Source organism: Alexandromys fortis, unplaced genomic scaffold (genome assembly GCF_014885135.2).
Source record: "Alexandromys fortis isolate MF-2015 unplaced genomic scaffold, M_Fortis_MF-2015_v1.1 scaffold_242, whole genome shotgun sequence".
NCBI classification, from domain to species: Eukaryota; Metazoa; Chordata; class Mammalia; order Rodentia; family Cricetidae; genus Alexandromys; species Alexandromys fortis.
The window spans coordinates 170,361-188,516 of record NW_026068123.1 but is presented as its reverse complement, the minus strand read 5'-3'; the positions used below and the strand labels follow the sequence as shown (position 1 = coordinate 188,516).

General features: G+C 50.4%; 1 protein-coding gene across 12 annotated transcripts; it reads right to left on the bottom strand.

The window, feature by feature from the left end:
- Positions 1-300: 300 nt before the first annotated feature.
- On the bottom strand, positions 301-18,146 carry Rgl3 (ral guanine nucleotide dissociation stimulator like 3). 12 transcript variants are annotated; one of them, XM_050125438.1, is made up of 19 exons: positions 17,961-18,146; positions 17,414-17,542; positions 16,654-16,880; positions 16,463-16,516; positions 16,079-16,293; positions 11,410-11,549; positions 11,103-11,318; positions 10,363-10,466; positions 10,194-10,278; positions 7,100-7,171; positions 6,908-6,994; positions 6,696-6,728; positions 6,490-6,611; positions 5,507-5,602; positions 5,331-5,399; positions 5,148-5,244; positions 3,834-4,016; positions 3,399-3,513; positions 301-2,929 (listed from the first exon to the last, which is right to left on the bottom strand). In XM_050125438.1, exons 1-19 carry the CDS (start codon positions 17,991-17,993, stop codon positions 2,811-2,813), a joined length of 2,196 nt encoding a protein of 731 aa, XP_049981395.1. In that variant the 5' UTR covers positions 17,994-18,146; the 3' UTR covers positions 301-2,810. The 12 variants fall into 12 exon arrangements, with proteins under 12 accessions (XP_049981395.1, XP_049981400.1, XP_049981396.1 ...); XM_050125443.1 differs by having other exon boundaries at positions 3,834-3,974; XM_050125439.1 differs by having other exon boundaries at positions 7,100-7,156.
- Between the last annotated feature and the right edge of the window lie 10 nt (positions 18,147-18,156).

The following is an 18,156-nucleotide window of genomic DNA, read 5'->3' as shown; positions in this document are numbered from 1 at the left end:
CTTGCCTGTGAACACATGTATACAGCACACACTCCATCATAATAACGATAGAAACAAACAACTAAGCGAGGCACCCAAGGATGTTATTTTTTGTTGTTTGTTTATCTTTGTTTGGTTTGTTTTAGAGACAGGGTCTCTCTATGTAACAGTCCTGACTGTTCTGGAACACTCTCTGTAGACCAGGCTGGTCTCAAGCTCAGAAATTCACCTGCCTCTTTCTTAGTGCTGGGATTAAAGGAGTGTTCTACCAACCTCTAGCATAAAAATGTTCTTTTGGCTACTATGACAAAACCAAGGATAGCAGAAGGAGATAGCAATTTATTTCTGACATTACTCTCCAAGTGACAACAATCCACACAGCAGTTGTTAGACTCCAAGGGCCCAGGTGCCTTCCCACTTGTTGCTCAGTTACTCAGAGGATGTGACTACTCAACCAGACCAGTTATCTCATGTCTTCATTCTAACCAGCAGAAAGCAGGAAATGTGGAGGGGAGACTCACCCCTCCCATTTAAGAGTAGCCCTCGGAATTGGCCAACTTCCCTTCATTGTATCTCTCATTGGCCAAGAATTAATCACGTGACCATATTTGCTACAGGAGTCAGACAAAGCAGCTTTTGTTGTAGATCAGTGGCAGAGCAATTGCCCACCATGTACAAGGCCCTGGGTTTGAGCCCTAACACAGGAAAAGTGTTCATATTGCTTTGACACAGGGTCTCTTATGTAACTTGGGTTGCCCTTAAGCCCATCTTCCTTCACCTTTGGCTTTCTGTGTGCTAGAGCGGCAAGTACATCTGTGGCTTTTACTTTGAGTGGCTGAAGATCAGTGGCTGTAGTTCAATACGAGGTGAGTGAATTTGAGGGAGAACAGACAATCTTATGCTCAGAGCAAATCAGAGTCGCCTCCATGTGAGTGCCAAGTGCTGAGGGAGTGGTGAGCCTCCTTGAGGGTGCTGGGAATAGAAGCCAGATCCTTAGCAAGAAGAAGTGCTCTTAACAACTGAGCGATTTCTCCAGCCCCATATTAGACTTTTCTCTCTCTTTTCTTGCTCTCTCTCTCTCTTCTGTTGTTTTTTTCAAGGCAGTGTTTCTCTTTGTTTTCTGGCTGTCCTGGAATTTTCTCTGTAGACCAGGCTGACCTGATCTCGAACTCAGAGCTCCTCCTGCCTCTGCCTCCTGAATGCTACCACTACTGCCTCGCCCTTATTGGACTTTTCAATACAGCAGATATCAATTTCTTTTTGGCAAGTGCCTATTTCACTAGGATTTATGGGTGTGTATTATGCGTGTGTGTGCTCACTCATGCACACTCCCATGGAGGCCAGAGGTTGGTATCAGATATCTATCATTCTCTACTTACTTTAAAAATATTTACTTATTGCTCTTTTGTGTGTGTATAAGATGTGTGTTGGCAGCTGGGTGGTGGCGGTGCATGCCTTTCATCCCAGCACTCAGGAGGCAGAAGCAGGCTGATCTCTGTGAGTTTGAGGCCAGCCTGGTCTACAGCGCGAGCTCTAGGACAGCCAGGGTTGTTACACACAGAAATCCTGCCTTGGAATGTGTGCTGAGAGCACATGTCTTGTTGCACACACACAGGTCAGAAGACCCCTTTGTGGAGTCCGTTCTCTCCTTCCATCTTTTCATAGATCCTGGGATTGAACTCAGGTCGCCGGGCTTGCCTCACAAGCACCTTTACCCACTGAGTCATCTTGATGGCCCTCAACATTATTGAGACAGGGTCTCACATGAATGATGGCTAGCAAACCCCTGGGACCTGTCTCTCTCCACTCCTAGACTGGGATTACAGACATACCCCACCATGCCCTGCTGTTTATGTGGGTGCTGGGGATCTGAATTGAGGTTTCCTCACTAAGGCATTTTACAGACCCCTTGAAAATGGAAGAACTCGGTGAGACCTGGAGCCCCTTCCTGTTGAGGTCTAGTTTACAGCAGAATCTCGGAAGCCAGTGTGCTGCTGCTGTTTTGAGGTTACCTCCGAGCTCACTTCATCTACACTGTCTCTCTTTGCTTATTTGAGACAGGGAATAATGTCACAGGCTGGTCTGGAGCTCCCACTACAGCTGAAAATGACCTTGGACTCGAGATCCTCCTGCCTCCGCAGTGCTAGGGTGACGGCCATTCACCGCCATGCCCAGTTTCTCGCTGCCTGTATTTGCAAGTGATGACAAACCCCTCCCTCCTCCCACATCTCCACTCATGTGATGGAGAGGCAGGGGGAGAAAACCCTGAACTCTCATGAGGATTTTTTCAACCTTTTCTTAGTTTTGTTTTTTTAAAATGAAGTTTTATGATGTAGCCCAGGTTTGCCTTCAGTTCACTATGTAGCTGAGGATGACAAACTCCTGATTCTCCTACCTGCAGCTCCCGAGCACTGGGATTATGGGCATGTGGCAACATGCTGGATATACTCAGTACTGGCTCTCAGACCCCTGATGCCACGTGTTAGGATCCAACTTAACTACACTCTATAGGACTTTTATTTTGGGTAGTGCTGAAAACATCCAGTGTCTAGGGCATGCTGGGCAAGTGCCCTGCCACTAAGCTAAGCTCTCAGCTCTTAAAGCTCTTGTTTTTTCTGAGTTCTACACTTTTCTCACACATCCATGTTTCTGGAATAATGGCCAAGTGCCCAGGAAGTCAGAGAGATGGTGTCTGATGGGCCAAGGCTGGGGAGTCCCCAGGATATGGAACAAGATGGCTTTCATTGGGGGACGGAAGCTCTTCAGGAAAGGGACCCCTACTTTGATGGTGGTAGAATCCAGGTACCAAGCTGTCCGTGGTGAGTGCTGCTTCAGGTTGGGGAAGCTGAAGGTGTATGCCTTGTCCCCTCTTTCCGACGCAGCAGGAAGTCGCCAGGGGCGGTTGGGCTCATTGCATAGAAGACGTTGGCACTGTCCGGAATCAGGAGCTCTGCGTGGAAATGGGGACCACGATGGGTGGCCTGCAAAGTCTGGGAGCTCCTTGGGCAACTTCCTATCACCCCAATGACTTCGCCCACACCCCTTCCCAGCCAAGCTCGGTCTACGGTGACAATGAACTCAGATGACGGCCACCACTCTTCCTCTTCAGCCGGTTAAGCTAAGGGCGTTCACACTCAACTCTTGAACAACCTGTGATTGTGGGTGCTGCTGGTGGTGGTTGGAACTGGGATGTTCCTCATGGTCTTGGGTATTTGAATACTTGGTCCACATTTGGTAGCATTGTGGGGAGTGATCAGCAGCCTGGAGCTTCTTTGTGCTCGTCCCGCCATAACAGACTGTAGCTCTCCAACTGTGAGCCAAGATAAACCCTTCCTCTCTTCAGTTGCTATCTGGGGTTTTGTCACAGCAGTGACAGCACTGGTTCCAAGTCCAGCTCAATGCAAAATGTCCCTGCTCACCTCTGTCTCCAGGAAGGACCTGGAAGAGCTGGTAGTCACGGGCCCAGGGCTGAGGCACATTGTGCTTCTCCAGGGCTCTTTGCACCACGCTGGGGGCTTTGTCCTGACAAGTGAGCTGGAAAAGAAAGACAGGAAAAGACCAGTGAGACGGTTCAGCAGGAAAAGACTACTCCAAGAGACAACCTGAGTTCAGTCCCTGACACCTGCATGGTAGAGGGAGAGAACCAATTCCTGCAAGTTGTCATCTGACCTCCACACACACACACACACACACAATATATATATATATACATACACACACACATATATATGTATACACACTATATATACATATATATACACATATATGTAATTAAAACTCATACAAGAGGGTCAGGTGGTAAGGGGACAGGGTCCCAGAACTAAGGACAAGGCTGTCCCTTCCTCCTCCCTTACCAAGATGCTCCGATACAAGTTCCCATGGTTATTGTCGATGCTGACTCGAATGACACGGGCCTCTGAGGTCTGCTGCCCAAGGAGAGGAATTCGAGGGTTGCTCAGGGTCAAGGTTGTGGAGGATTCCGTGTTCAGAGACGGCTGTAGGCAGTGTGGGGTTGGAGAGGTGGTGGCCTTGCTCATCTGCGTGATGAACACCACGCGGCTCTTTTCCCACTATACTCACTCAGCTGATGAACACACACGACTCCCCCAGAGTCCTCACACCCCTTTCCTGCTACATGAGAGACTGGGGACCACACAGTTAGGGTACACACACAAGACCGAGCATATGTCATCCCTCACACACAGACTCCAGTTCCCTGTCATAGAAACAGATGGACACATGACCCATAGACACACAAAGCCAAGTTCACAGCAGGCTCCAGAGCAGACAGCACATAGTGTACAGTGTACAGTTGGAAAGCCACAATACACCATCAGTGAGCAACCTCAGGCATAGCTCTGTGGCTATTTGGGCCATTTCCCTGTCAGGTATGCAGACTTTTAGCCTTGTATATCCTTGTAGAAGTGAGTGACAGCTAGAGCTGGTGGCACAGAACTATTATCTCAGCTGCTGGAAAGTTTGAGGTATGAGGATCGCAAGTTCAAGGCTAGCTTCGGCAACCTAGTCAGACCCTGTCTCAAGACAAAAAGTAATAAAAGTGTTGGGAGCATAGCAATTCGTCACTGACTTAGAGTCTGCCACTGAGGAGCTGGGATATGGCTCAGTGGTCGAGCCCCTGTCTAGAAAGTATCTCCCACAAGGGGCTGGGAACACGGCTCCATAGTAGAGCACTTGAAAGGTTTTAGGTCCAATCCCAGTACTTTGTGTTTTGTTTTGGTTTTTGATTTGTTTTTGTCATTGTTGTTGAGATACTATATCATGGAACCCAGGCTCATTATGTAGCCAAGAACGGCTTTGAACTCTGGTCCTCTTGCCTCCATCTCCCAAGTGCTGGGATTACAGGCCTGCACCACCACCACACTTGGCTGGAGTATTGTTTGTTAGGGAAAAAAAAGTATGGGGATTATACCTGGTGTGCCCTACAGATTGGTGGAAATCCAATCAGACAGCAGGAGCCAGATGGTAGGTCATGACTCATATGGCCATGGAGGTGCAGTCTCCCAGAGAAGGCAGCAGAGAGCAGCCAGTCTCTGCGACACACACCTGCAGTGCTGCACACACACACAGACTCACACACACGCATGTGCACACACAGATACTGAACCCTGTGCCCCAGTCCTCAACACAACCACAGATCATCGTGGTACCTTGTTGCTGGAGCTCTGGGGTCCTGGGGGGGCTGGCGGACTACCAGGGGGAGGTTCTCGGTTTCTGGGACTGGATGGGGGAGACCCTGGAGACACACTGGTGAAAACACAGAATTCAAGGTGGGAGGGCTGGCTGGAATTTTGGTCTTGATGTCGCCTGTCCCTTTTGGCCTGCCTACTCACCTGGAGGCTGGTGAGGATGGGTCCCCGGGACTCTCACTAGGGGAAGCGTTCTTCTCCCGGGACAGCTTCCTAGGGTGAGAAGAAGGGATGGTTTAGCTCTGAAACGGGACGCCCCTGTCCACCCCCTCCTCCGTCTCTACCCACACGGCTTCCACTGCACACATCCTGACACTCACGCACTGAGACGCTTTGTGAGGCTGATTCGCCGCCGGATACGTGGGGAGCTGGGACAGGAGGCAGCTGGTGGCTCAATGACACGGGAGACCCTGTAGCTGGAGAGGTTCAGCATGTGAGCAGCCAGGGAACAGGAAGCAGAGGAAGGATCAAGAGGTAGGAGTTAGTGTGAGTTGTCAATCAAGTACAGAGTTGGGAGAGAAGAAGGGGTGAGGTGTCAGGTTAGGATGGAAACAGGACTCACTGGGGTACCAGGGTGCATTATAGATGGGGTGAACTCTTTGGTTAGTGGGGTGCACAGCACTTACAGGGTGAGATTAGCTAGGGGTTTGGCTCACACATAGAGTGCTTGCAGAGAATCCCTTAGTGAGAGGTTGGGGTCATGGCTTAGGGGTAGAGCCCCTGTCTAGAGTCCCCAGTGAGGGGCTGCGGCATGGCTTAGGGGTAGAGCCCCTGTCTAGAGTCCCCAGTGAGGGGCTGCGGCCGTGGTTGAGGGGTAGAGCACAGACTTAGCGTGTATGAGGCATTAACACTACAAACGCAAAACAAAACAGAAACCGCAGGGAGAACTGAAGAGTCAATTGGGCCAACATTAACGTTCAGGGTCAGATAATTTAGGGGATCAACAGTGCATGGCATGCGTTGAACGGAATGAAAGGAAGCAATAGGGCTCTTGAGTCGGGGGGCCAGACGGACACTAAAGCCAGCGTCACTGCGGAGCTGATGGTCAGGGCCACAGATTTGGATGACAGGACCAGAAGTCTACGGGGAGACACGTGGAGCCTTCAAGTTGATTGACTACTGGACATGAAAGGTGAAATCAGGGTATAGAATGGGCTCAGATTTTAGGTTGGAGGTGGGTAGTGACCTTCAGACCAAGAGAATAAAGGGTACAGGGTGGGGCTGTCCTCAGAATGGTCTGGGAAGCTTCTGGAAGGGGAGGAAAGGTGGATTGTATGTGAACTAGACTTGGTGGGTTGGTTACCTCTGTTCCTCACTGAGCTGGCGCTGGGCTCGAAGGGCAGCCAGGATTGGTGGGTGGGGACTCAGGCTGTAGAGTTGGCAGCGATGCTGTAGCTGCTGGATTCGGGCCAGGATCTCCCATTCCTGAGGGGGAGTCTACTGAGACCCTGCCCCACCTTGCTTTCCCACCCTGGGGCATCCCACCCACCCAAGTACCCACCTACTCACCTTCCTCCTCTTCTCAAAGTTGATGAGATTTCCCTGAGGGGGCAAAACTGGCTTGAGCTACAGCATCCAGGGTCAAGGATCAAAAGCCAAGATCAAAAGCTAGGATGATGTGAGCGACCTCATGCTGGGGGAGATGGGTACAAGGCAGGATCAAAGGTGATGCGTTGGGGGTAATAGAGCAAGGGTCAGGAGTCAAGGGTAAGGGGTCAAACCTTCAACATATCCGGTAAGGCTGTGTCCAGCATAATCAAGTCTGTGAGAAAGGTGCCAAGGTAGGGGACAGGACCTGGGGACAGTTTCTGCAACCCCAAAACTTCAGTTACTCAGTGGCATCACTGACCCCAGGCCCCTCTCCGAGAGTCCCCTTTGTCACCCCCATCTCCATCCTGAACCCTCTCACTTACTGATGGCAGACTTCCTGGGAGGCAGTCATCATCATGGGGTCCCTCGGTTGCCTCCTCCTGGGAAGGAAGAGACTAAAGGAATCTGAGGCTCACTTTGACACTTCTCACAGAGACCACTCTGAGACTGGCACATATACCCACGCTGCCTTCACAGACCACTAGCTGGGGGGTGGTGAGAGGGCTCAGCAGGGAAAGGACCCACCCAGTCAGCACTGAGCTGACTTTTGTGGCCTGGGGCTGTAGTTTAGTTGGAACTGCTGGGTTCTATTCCAAGTAGTACACAGCCTGACTGTGGCAGCCTTCTCCTGTCAGCCCAGCACTCAAGATAGAGGCAGGAAGATCAGATGCTCACAGCATCCTTATCCTACAGGAGACCCTTTCTAAAAACAAAAGAACACCACAAATGAGTTGTTAGCGCCAAACAGGGTGTAGAGTACCCTGGGGACAGAGAAAGCCTGAACTCAGTGAGTTCTAAAGCAAGTTCTGTACCCCAGGGTGGATGGGAAGAAAACATTTGTTCCCGGTTTACTTAGAACAGGTTGACTGGGGAACCTCTAGAAGGACCCTGGGCTCACTTCTGGGCATTATTCAGACAGCAAGAAGATCTGTTCTGTCCTCCTTTGGGCTGGTGGCGTCTCCTACAGGAACAAGTATGTGTTTGGTTCTTGGAGGGTCAGGACAATGCCTGGCACAGAGTAGCTTTGATTTTTGTCTCTTGAGTCCTTCTCATTTGAGATACACCTTCACTGGGAAGGTTTTTAAACTTTGTTTGGCTGTCTGTTTTGTGTGTATATGAGTATGGGTATGTGTAGATGTGTGTGCAGTGCCTCAGAAGGCCAGAAGAGGGCATCAGATCCCCTGGAGCTGAGTCAGAAGTGATTGTGAGTCGCATGGATGAAACACTGGAACCAAACTCAGATCCTCTCAAAGAGTGCAACTGCTCTTGACCACTGACCTCCTCTCTGGTTCCCCTGATGTTTGTTGTTTTGAGATAAGGTCTCACTGTAGCCCAGGCTGGCTACAAACTCGAGATCTTCCTGTCTCATTCCTGAGTTCTGTGCTTACAGGAGTGTGCTACCTGTCATGCCCACATATTAACAAGGTATTTTTCTTTTCTTTTCCTTTCCTTTCTCTTCTTTTCTTTCATTTCACTTTTTGTTTTGCCTTAGTTTTGGTTTTTGGAGACAGGGTCTTTTTTTAAAAAAATATTTTATTTATTTATTATGTATACAATATTCTGTCTGTGTTTATGCCTGCAGGCCAGAAGAGGGCACCAGACCTCATTTCAGATGGTCGTGAGCCACCATGTGGTTGCTGGGAATTGAACTCAGGACCTTTGGAAGAGCAGGCAGTGCTCTTAACCTCTGAGCCATCTCTCCAGCCCACGGAGACAGGGTCTTACTTAGCCCAGGCTGGCCTCGCCCATCTTATACAGTGCTGGAGAGGGAACCCGGGGTTTCATTGTGCTATGCAAGCCTCTACCAACCGAATCCAGCTTCAGCCCCTCATGGTGTTTACTGAATAGTTACTGTGTTGTTATTCACTGTTTGGGGTAATAACTAGTCAGGGGTGACCAAGTGAGACAAAATGGCCAGGACAGCCAAGATAACTCATAAGAAGGAAAGCAGAAACAAGGGCCATCAGGTGGATAAGGGCCATGAGGTGGGGAGGGGAGTGTGGAGGTGGGGGAGGTGCTTTTGAAGGTGGAGGTCTTTAGAAGAGACCTGAAGGAGGGGAGTGGGCACAGCACACACCTATCTTGAGGGGTATCAGATGTTCCAGACCCAGGAATCAGGCTCCATGCTCATCTATATGGAATTCACACCGAGGGTGAGCACTCATTTCTAATCAGAACTTTACCCTTGCTGGCCCACATTTGAAAAACTCCTATCAAGGTGAATTCCTAGAACATGGTTCCTCCTCCCTAGGCCCCTTAGGTAAGCATTTCCTCTGACTTCCTTGCGTTTTGCGGAATGAATAAAGAAGGCTGGTGTTGCCCGTGAGTGAGAGAGAAAGCAAGCTGGAGACAGAAGCTGGAGTCGGCTTTGCAGCAGATCCCTGAAGGAAGGATGTTTTGAGGACACGATGCTTCCCTGAGAATGGCTCCAAGTCCCCTTAGCCCTGGCTGTCCTGGAACTCACTCTGTAGACCAGGCTGCCTCAGTCTCCCAAGTGTAATGTCACCGGGCCCTGCTTTTTAAAAAATTTGTTTACTTTTGTTCTGAGGCAAGTTTTTTTTGGAGTTCAGGATAGCCTTGGACTTTGTAGCTGAAACTCCTTGAACACCCTGTCCTCCACCTCTCAAATGCTGGCGTGAGAGGCTACACCCCATGACTGACTTACACGGGTTCACACGTGTGACTAAGCCACATTCTGAGCCCCTTGTTTTGGTTTGTGCGTGCGTGTGTGTGTGTGTGTGTGTGTGTGTGTGTGTGTGTGTGTGTTAGGCCAGAGGTCAACACCAAGTATCCTGGGACTGGAGAGATGACTTAGTGGTTAAGAGCACTTGTTCTTGAAAACGACCAGGTTTGATTCACAGCATCCACATTCATAATCATTTATAACTCCAGGTCTAGGAGACCTGATGCCCTCTTTTGATCTCTGTAGACCCTCACACATGTTCATGGCACATACATATACATATAGGCAAACACTCATAAAGTAAAGTAAAAAAAAAAAACCAAATATCAAGTATTTCCTGTATTGATTTCCTCTGTATTATTTATACCTGGAGCTTGATGCTTTTGGCTAGATTGTCTCTCTAGAGCCCCCGTCCACCTGCCTCTGCCTCCCTCACTGCTGGGATTACAGAGGTCTCCCACTCTGCTTTTGTGTGGCTGCAGGCTTCTGCGCTCAGAGACTCATGCCTGTGCGGAAGGCACTTCACAGACTGAGACATCTCCCTATCTTCATACTTGGAGTATTTTTGTTGTTGTTGTTTGCTTGCTTTTCAAGACAAGGTTTCTCTGTGTAGCTTTGGAGCCTGCCCTGGAACTCGTTCTGTAGACCAGGCTGGCCTCAAACTCAGTGTTCCTCCTGTCTCAGCCTTCCAAGCACGGGCCACCGCACTTTCTTGATTTGGGGGTACCCAATACCTGGGAAAGAATTGCTCGGCAGCTGAGATGATTATTCTCATCAGAAAATATCTGCGACAGTTTCTTGAAGGTGGACAGTGGTTCCCTGCGGGGGTGAGAGGCGTGCTCAGGTCAGCAGGGGGAACAGTCAGAGCCAGGGCACGGTTACTGCATGGGGCACCCAACTCACCGGCTCACAGATCCCCAGCTGCGCTTGAGCCTGTAGATGGGGTTAGACTGCAGGGCCGACAGGATAGCTCTCAATGAAGAGAAATTGCCAAGTTCCCTGCAGCGCTGGGAGTAAGGGGCGGCGCCGGTCAGAGGCCACACTCCACTTCCGTCTCCCAGACACAGCTTCTTCGGTAGCTGTGTCGCGCTGCCTTTGTTTTGTTTTTAAAGACAACTTCTGGTTCCAGAGCCAAGGCTGATCTTTCTGCCTCCACCTCCCCAATGCTGGGACTACAGGCACATGCCACTACACGGGACTTAAGGTTGGGCTTTTCTGATACCAGGTCAGACCCCAGGCCTCACCTGTCGAGTGGCTAAGCAGGTAAACCGACAAGCTCCCTTTCTCCAACGAGCCCCTCCCTCAGCTCTTAACCCCTCCTGGCTGAGCCTGGTTCTCCCATCTACCCCTATGCTTTACTTCTCTCTCGTTCCTCAGTTCTTACACGTGCCCACAGCCTCTCATCTGAATCCAAGATCCTTTCCCAAGTCCTCCAGGATCATCTTTTCCCCTCCCTACTCCTCTAGGCACCCCATACACCTGATCTGTTCCCCCCCCCCCACCTCTTTTTCCATTTCCCACTGCAATCCTATTGTTTCAACACATCCACTTCCAGTCTCTAATTCTCAGTTTCAGCAAGCTGGTTCCCGGTCGCACCCTAGGTCGGCTGCTGGGCCCCGCCCCAGTCCCATCCTGATGCAGACCTGGGCGATGCGGATCCACTTTTCGATGCGCTGTGCCCTCTGCGAGGCTGCCAGGCCAGGCGCTGCGAGCACCGAGCCCAGCACGCAGCCCGTAACTGCATTGAACTGGGCCACGGTGGCACGCACTGTGGGACAAATGCCTGCAGCTCCCGGCCGGTCACGCTGAGACCACATGGAACCCAGACATTCACAGGTACGCACGCGCAAGAAGAGGTCCTGTGTAGGGGAGAAGAGGGTAAGATGGGTGGGTGCTCATCAGTACAGGCCTCCCCCACCCTCCCACCCTGACGCTGGCTGGGGTTCCTACCACGTCCATAAGGGTCAGCTGCTCCGCCACCTCATCCACGCTGAAGTCCAGGAGCTCGGGGCCTTCAGAACTGGGGTCTTCCTCTTCCTCAAAGTCCTCTGAGAATTCTGATCTGGGAGACTGGGCAGCCCTGGGAGGGCCTAGGGAATAGATACAATGTTTAAAACTCACGTTTGAGCTGAGAGGATGGCTCCGCAGTTAGGAGCACTTTCTGCTCCTCCAAAGGACAGAGGTTGGATTCCCAGCACCCACATGGTAGCTAACAACCCTGTACCTCTATGTACCTCCAGTCTCAGGGGACCTACAGGATCTACAAGATGCCTCTGTGGACATCGTGCACACATGTGATGCACTGACAAACATGAAGGCAAAACACACCTCACACACACACACACACACACACACACACAGAACTATATATAAAAGTAAAGGCAGGACGGTAGTGGTGCATGCCTTTAATCTCAGCAGGAGTCTAGATTGCCTGTGGGCAAGTGCCACGGTTCATGTTCAGAGGTCGAGGACAATGGGAGTTGGTTCTCTCCTTCAACCCTGAAGTTCCAAGAATCTAACTCAAGGGGCCAGCTCTGGCAGCAAGTGCTGTTACCTGGTGGAGCCATCTCTGCAGCCCACCCTGCGTGGTTTTGTTGTTAGCTTTGTTTTTAGGAGGAGGCTGTCTACACCCCCAGGCTGGTCCTCCTGCCACAGCTGGGATCACAAGAATATGCTACCACACATCACTGCGGTCTTCAGTTTTCCTTGCCTCTGACTGATGACATTGGTGGGAGGGCATTTGGCAAGAGGATTGCCAGGAGTTTGAATCCGACCTCAGCTATGGTTTCAGGCTAGCTTGGGCTACAGAGTGAGACTCCGTCTCAAGGTAGGGTGGTAGCGGTGTGGCATTGCTGAGATGGCTCGATGGTTAAAGGAGATTGCTGCCAAAGCCAAAGACCCGAAGAGGATGCCACATAATGGAAAGAGAGTACCAACTCCCAAAAGCTATCTTCTGACCTACACACACACACACACACACACACACACACACACTATGACATGATATGTCCTGTACATGAAAATAAATGAATAAATGTTAAAAAATAAAAATAAAAACAGGGGCTGGGAGATGGCTCAGAGATTAAGAGCGTATAGTATTTCTCCAGAAGACTGGAGGTTAGTTCCAAGCACCATGTCAGACAGCTCACAACTGCTTCTAACTCCAGCTCCAAGAAATTCAAAATCTCTGGCCTCCACAGGCACCTGCACTTGTGTGTCATCTCACACACACACACACACACGTATATTTAAAATTAAATCTTAAAAATTAAAATAAAAATATAGCCTCTAATTCTATCTAAATGTGGCAGTGAGCACCTGTTACCCCAGAGGAGCAAGATTGAAAACCTGAGGTCAGTGGAATCTTCATAGTGGGTTCAGACACACACAGCTATACCCAATAAAACAAAAGAAAAACCCCAGAAAGCCAAGCCCCAAGCCCTAAATGTTTGTGGCTCAGTGGAAGAACAGGGGTGAGGCCCTAGGTCAATCCCTAGCCACTCACACACATAGGGGTCCCTCCTGATGGCCGACATGGCGGAGGGAGAGAACTGACTCCCATACTCACTCAGTCCACCACCGCAGAATAAAGAAAATAAATGTAACAAAAGATTTAAAACTTGATGGTAGGAAAGAAAACCTCTCAGTGATCAATTAAGCAGAGAAGAAAACATCACCAGTCGGCATGGGCAAGTACCTGCTTCTCTCTAGAGCTGAAAGTGGCTGAGAGCTAGAAGTGGCCACTTGAGCTCAGGGTTTGAGGGATTAAAGGATGAGGATTAGGGACACAGAATCAGATGAGCTCAAACACGGATAAGACGATGATTCTGTATAAGCGGAGTACAATTATGTTGTTAGCTAATCCTAATTGTCCTGCTTGTGGAGACAAAGCCAATAGCATCCTTCGCTCCTGCACTCGCGGGATGCAGGGAAGCCAGAAATCAACCACAAAATGTGTGCAGAAAAACAAGGCAGCCTCAGAGGCGTCAGACAGACGGGACAGGCATTCTCAAGAGAAGTGAAATTTCTTTCTTTCGGGTTTTGTGCCTTTAATCCCAGCACTCAGGAAGCAAAGGCAGGAGGCTCTCTATGAGTTCAAGACCAGCTCGGGCTACATAGCAAGTTCCAGGCCAGCCTGGGCTACACAGTGAGATGAGACACTGTCTCAAAAAACCCAAAACAAAATTGAAATTTTCATTTAGGTCCATTGAGACGGCTTATCCGCACATGTGGGCCACTCTCACCACTGCCAAAACATGCATACAATGTAAATAAATAATGAACAAATGAATAAAAACTGCACGCATCTATTGTGCGCATGCAAATTTCAAGAGCTTGTTCTCTCCTATTACATGAGTCTCAGAGACCAATCTCAGACTATCAGGACTGTCTGCAAGCCCCTTTATCTGTTGAGCCCTCTCACCCGCCCCAGAAGTGACATTTAAGGAGACCTGAGTGAGATTTGTAATCTTTTCTCCATCCTCAGCTTCCTTTGTTTCCAGACAGGATCTCACCACGTAGCACTGGGTGGCCTGGAGGTCATTGTGTAGACCAGGTTGGCTTCCAGAGCACCAGTTTTTCTGTAGTGTTTGCTGGTACCTTAGTGCTCACAATAAGGTGTCAATTGATGTGTGGCACCCACTCCACTGCCCCGGTAGATACCTAAAAGGTTAGATCCCGTGGGAAAACTGCCTCGATCGTACAGAGCTAGGTTCCAGTTCCTGGCAACATAAATACACGAATAAAGAAATCAAGATTAAAAAACAAAACAAACAAAAAAGGAAACATCTGGGTGATGGTGGTGCACGCCTTTAATTCTAGCACTTGGGAGGCAGAGGCAAGTGTATTCTGAGTTCGAGGCCAGCCTGATCTACAAATTGAGTTCCAGGGCAGCCAGGGCTACATGGAGAAACCCTATTTTGATAAACAAAACAAAACAAAACAAAACAAAAAAGCACCAAAACCAGGAGACAAACACCAATACTAGGCTGGTGGCACACACACACAATCCAACACCCCAGGGAAGGAACTGGTGCTGCCTCACACAGAGGAGGCCCTGAGTTCAGTCCCTTGCTCTGTGTAAACCACACATCTGTCCAAGGTTGCCCTCTGCTACTTAGCGCTGTGCTCAGCGCGGGGTATATAGCAAGACCCTGTCTCAAAAAGTCAAACAAAACTATGGCCACAACTGCCTGGAACTCCAGTTCCAGGGGAGCAGAGATCTTTTGACTTACGCTGGCTGGCGCTGCATGCACACGGTGCATTTAATGCAGGAAAAGCACTCAAACACATAAAGTTATAAACAAACAAATTAAAAAACAAAGCAAAGAGACTACAACAGTAACAAAAATAACACCCTGCACTGGGGAGATAGAGGCAGGAATATCAGAAGTTCAAGGTTATCCTTGGCTACATATTGAGGATAGCCTGGGCTACCTGAGATCCTGTCTTGTAAAATAAAAACAACACATATTAATAATCTGATTGGTCAGATGGCCCAGCCATTAAGAACAAGAAACACATATCATAGTAAAAAGTGAAGCACTCTGTGGCATGTAGGGACCCAGACACATGTGTCAGACACACAGTTGCAATGAATACAAATTAAACAAAATACCAGGACCCTTGGCCTTCCCTTGCTGCGTACTGATTTTCTGTGTGTGTTGGATGTCCTTTCCAGAAGGTTGGGAAGCCGAGTCCATCATTAATGGCCAAGGCTAGGGTCTCAACACATGCTAAATGGAACATCCCGTGAGGTAATCACTGTTACCATTCCCGTCTCAGAGAGGGGGAGAGATCTAATCAAGGTCACACAATCACCAATCGGCAGGCCTGGGATTTGAACCCAACCCACGTTGCTGCTCTTGGCTGGACAAGCATTCAGCCACTAAGTGACATCCCAAATCAGAGAATGAAGGATCTTGGGGTGCAGGAGGATACTAATAAGCAAATGCTAATATCTTTTGATAAAGACTTATGATCAGGTGAAGAAAATAAGGCTCATTTAGCTTAAAAGTATTGCCCATGAGGCTAGAGAAATGGCTCAGGGGGTAATATATTTGCTCATGCAAGTGTGAGGAGTTGAAGTCAGATCTCTAGCACCCACAAACCACAAGGCACAGTAGTGAAAGCCCAGTCCTGGATAGGCAAACACAGGAGAAACTTTGGGGCTCAAGGGCAAGTCAGTTTAGCCAAAGGGGTGAGCTCCAGGTTCAATAACATTAGATAGCAGCAGAGGAAAACACCTAGCATTGTCTTCTGGTCTCCACATTCGTGTGCACATACGTGCATGTGCACCCATGTTCATGAACACATACATGCACCACACACACATTACGGAAGGAAGAAAGGAAAGGAAGCTTTTTCCAGGGCTGGAGATGTGGCTCAAGACCTACAAGAGCTTGACTGGTATGCGAAAAGGGTGAGTTTATTTCCAAGCACTAAAGTAAGTTTAAAAAATGTGTTCAACTTCCTAATGCTGCAACACTTTAATGAAGTTCCTTATGTGGTGACCCCCAACAATAAAATTGTTCTTGTCATTTTTTTAAAAAAAAAAATGTGTTCTAGGTCTGAGAGGGGTAGCACAATCTCAGAATCACCAGCACTAAATGTCCCTTACCAGCCCAAGCCAGTTGCTGCTCCTCCTTTGCCTGTTCTCCCTTAGCCTCTTCCAAGAACTCTTCTAGAAGCTTCTCTGCTTCCCTGGCTTCTGCCCCTCCTGGGGCTGCCCAGCCCAAAAATATTAGGACATTCCCCAGGTTCTGATGGGCAGGGGGATCCCAGAAGTCCTGAGGATGATCTCGCAGCCAAGAACCGAGTACCGAAACCACAGCCCTGAATGGAGAAGGATGTGTGAGTCAAAACTGAGTCCAAGGACCTAGACTTTCCCAGCCTCGCTGTGCAGCCACACAGCCTACAGTCCTGACCTTGAGGTCCCTTTCCCCCCCCCCCCACGCTCCCTTGGGCCAGGGGTGGGGGTGGGGTCTGTGGGGGTGGAACCAACCTCAGATGCTTGCTGAAGCTCAGATTCTGTGCCTCTGCCCTCTTGCTCTCTACCCTGGGAAGAAAATCCTCTATCAGATGGTAACGCAGCTATAGAGCTTTTAAGACCTGTGCTCTGGGGTTCTAAATTTGGGGGGGGCGCAGAAGGGGTTCTGAAATTGGGAATTTGAGAGTCTCCTGAGAATGACTGACCCAGGAAGTGGTGGTGGCGGCGGCGGCGGAGGCAGCAGAAAGCCCAGAACTCGGGCTGTGGGCACAAAGGCCTGGTGTGTGGCCAGGAAGGCAGGCACGAAGCCAGGATCCTGTTCACGGTCTCCGGACACCAACTCATGCACCAGCCGCTCTAGTCGGGCGGCCCTCAGCGCCCGCACCTTGCTGGTGCGGTACTGGAGGAAGGTGTCAGCAACCGGGGTGGGAGCCTGCAGGGGGGGCGGGGGCGGTGGATGGAATAACATAAGGGGTGTCCCAAGCACCTTGTTTCCAACCACACCTGTCGCTGGCACCTCTTTTGCTTCTGACTGTGTTCGTTTCTGTAAATCTGAGATTCCCGAGATTCCCTAAATAGATGTCCACCCATCTAAAGCCTACATTAACCACGTAGGACAGACACCCCACACTTTAAGCCCTGCCTTCTGTTCCCTCCTCACCGGGCAACCCTAGGCTTCAGTCAGCCTTGCAAGCTAGCTTCACTGGCCAAGCCTCGGTTCCACTCACCCCCATCTTGCTGCTCCCCTTTCAGATTTCCTGCACCTTGTCGGTCATTTTACCTCTCGGGACGCGCTATCATCTGGCCCCACCCCCATTTCCTGAATTTATATCCAGTCACCTGAATGCCCCCAGGTCCTTTCCACTCACCTGGTCGCCTCTAAGCTCCGCCCTTCCTCCTTGCCCCGCAGCTCTTAGCTTTTGCCTCTCTGCTGCAGCCCGGGCTGAGCCCGCCCTCACTGCTCACCTCCAGCCCCTTCCGCACCTGGTCTTCTCCAGGACCCTCTGGGGTCGAGCGCTGGTTGCGCTGCCGCCGCAGGGAGACGCTGTACACGGCGCCGTCCTCAGTCTCCTCGCCCCAGTCTTGCAGAGGCGCCTGGATGTGGAGGCGGGCTCAGAGCAGTGACCCCCACCTCTGCCCTGGCCTGTAAGTTTGGGCCTCTTTCCCGAGCAGAGTACTGAGACTCTGGCTGGCATCCCAGGTGGGTCCCTCTGCGCCACAGATACCCTCCTCTTAGGTCTTGAGTGGATGGGGTATCATTTGGGGACATTCCATAGTCCAATGTCACAAAGAATCTTTTTGTCACTTCCTCCCGAGATAGTCTCAGACCCCGGTCCCCACCCCACAAACCAGCCGCGTCGCGGGGTCAGGAAGTGTGAATCCCCAAGTGGGAACTCCAGGGCACATCCGTTTGGCAGAAAGAGGTAGAAAACGAGAGGTGGATATCCGGAGTTTCTGAGTCTGTGGATACACCAGGGTCGTGGGGTCTGAGGATTCCCCAGCTCCCTCTTACCAAGGCCAGCTCTCTGCTCGCTGTCCTTTGCATGGCCCCGATGCCCGTCCTGCTCCCTGGCGCCGCGGAGTGAGGCGGAAGGGCCAGCAGGAGCGGGCAGTGGGGCGGGGCGGCCGCGCGTCCAGTCTCGGGGCGGGGCTGGGCAAGGCGGTCGCACGGCTCCAGAGGTCCCCAACCGAACCCTGGCACTTAAACC

Excerpts from the sequence above, each read along its gene's own strand:
- Rgl3 (XM_050125438.1), bottom strand. The coding sequence starts at position 17,993 with ATGCAAAGGACAGCGAGCAGAGAGCTGGCCTTG. Across the intron at positions 10,279-10,362 it reads AGCTGGGGATCTGTGAGCCG|GGAACCACTGTCCACCTTCA; the intron begins GTGAGTTGGGTG and ends TCACCCCCGCAG. Across the intron at positions 2,930-3,398 it reads GGTCCTTCCTGGAGACAGAG|AGCTCCTGATTCCGGACAGT; the intron begins GTGAGCAGGGAC and ends ATTTCCACGCAG.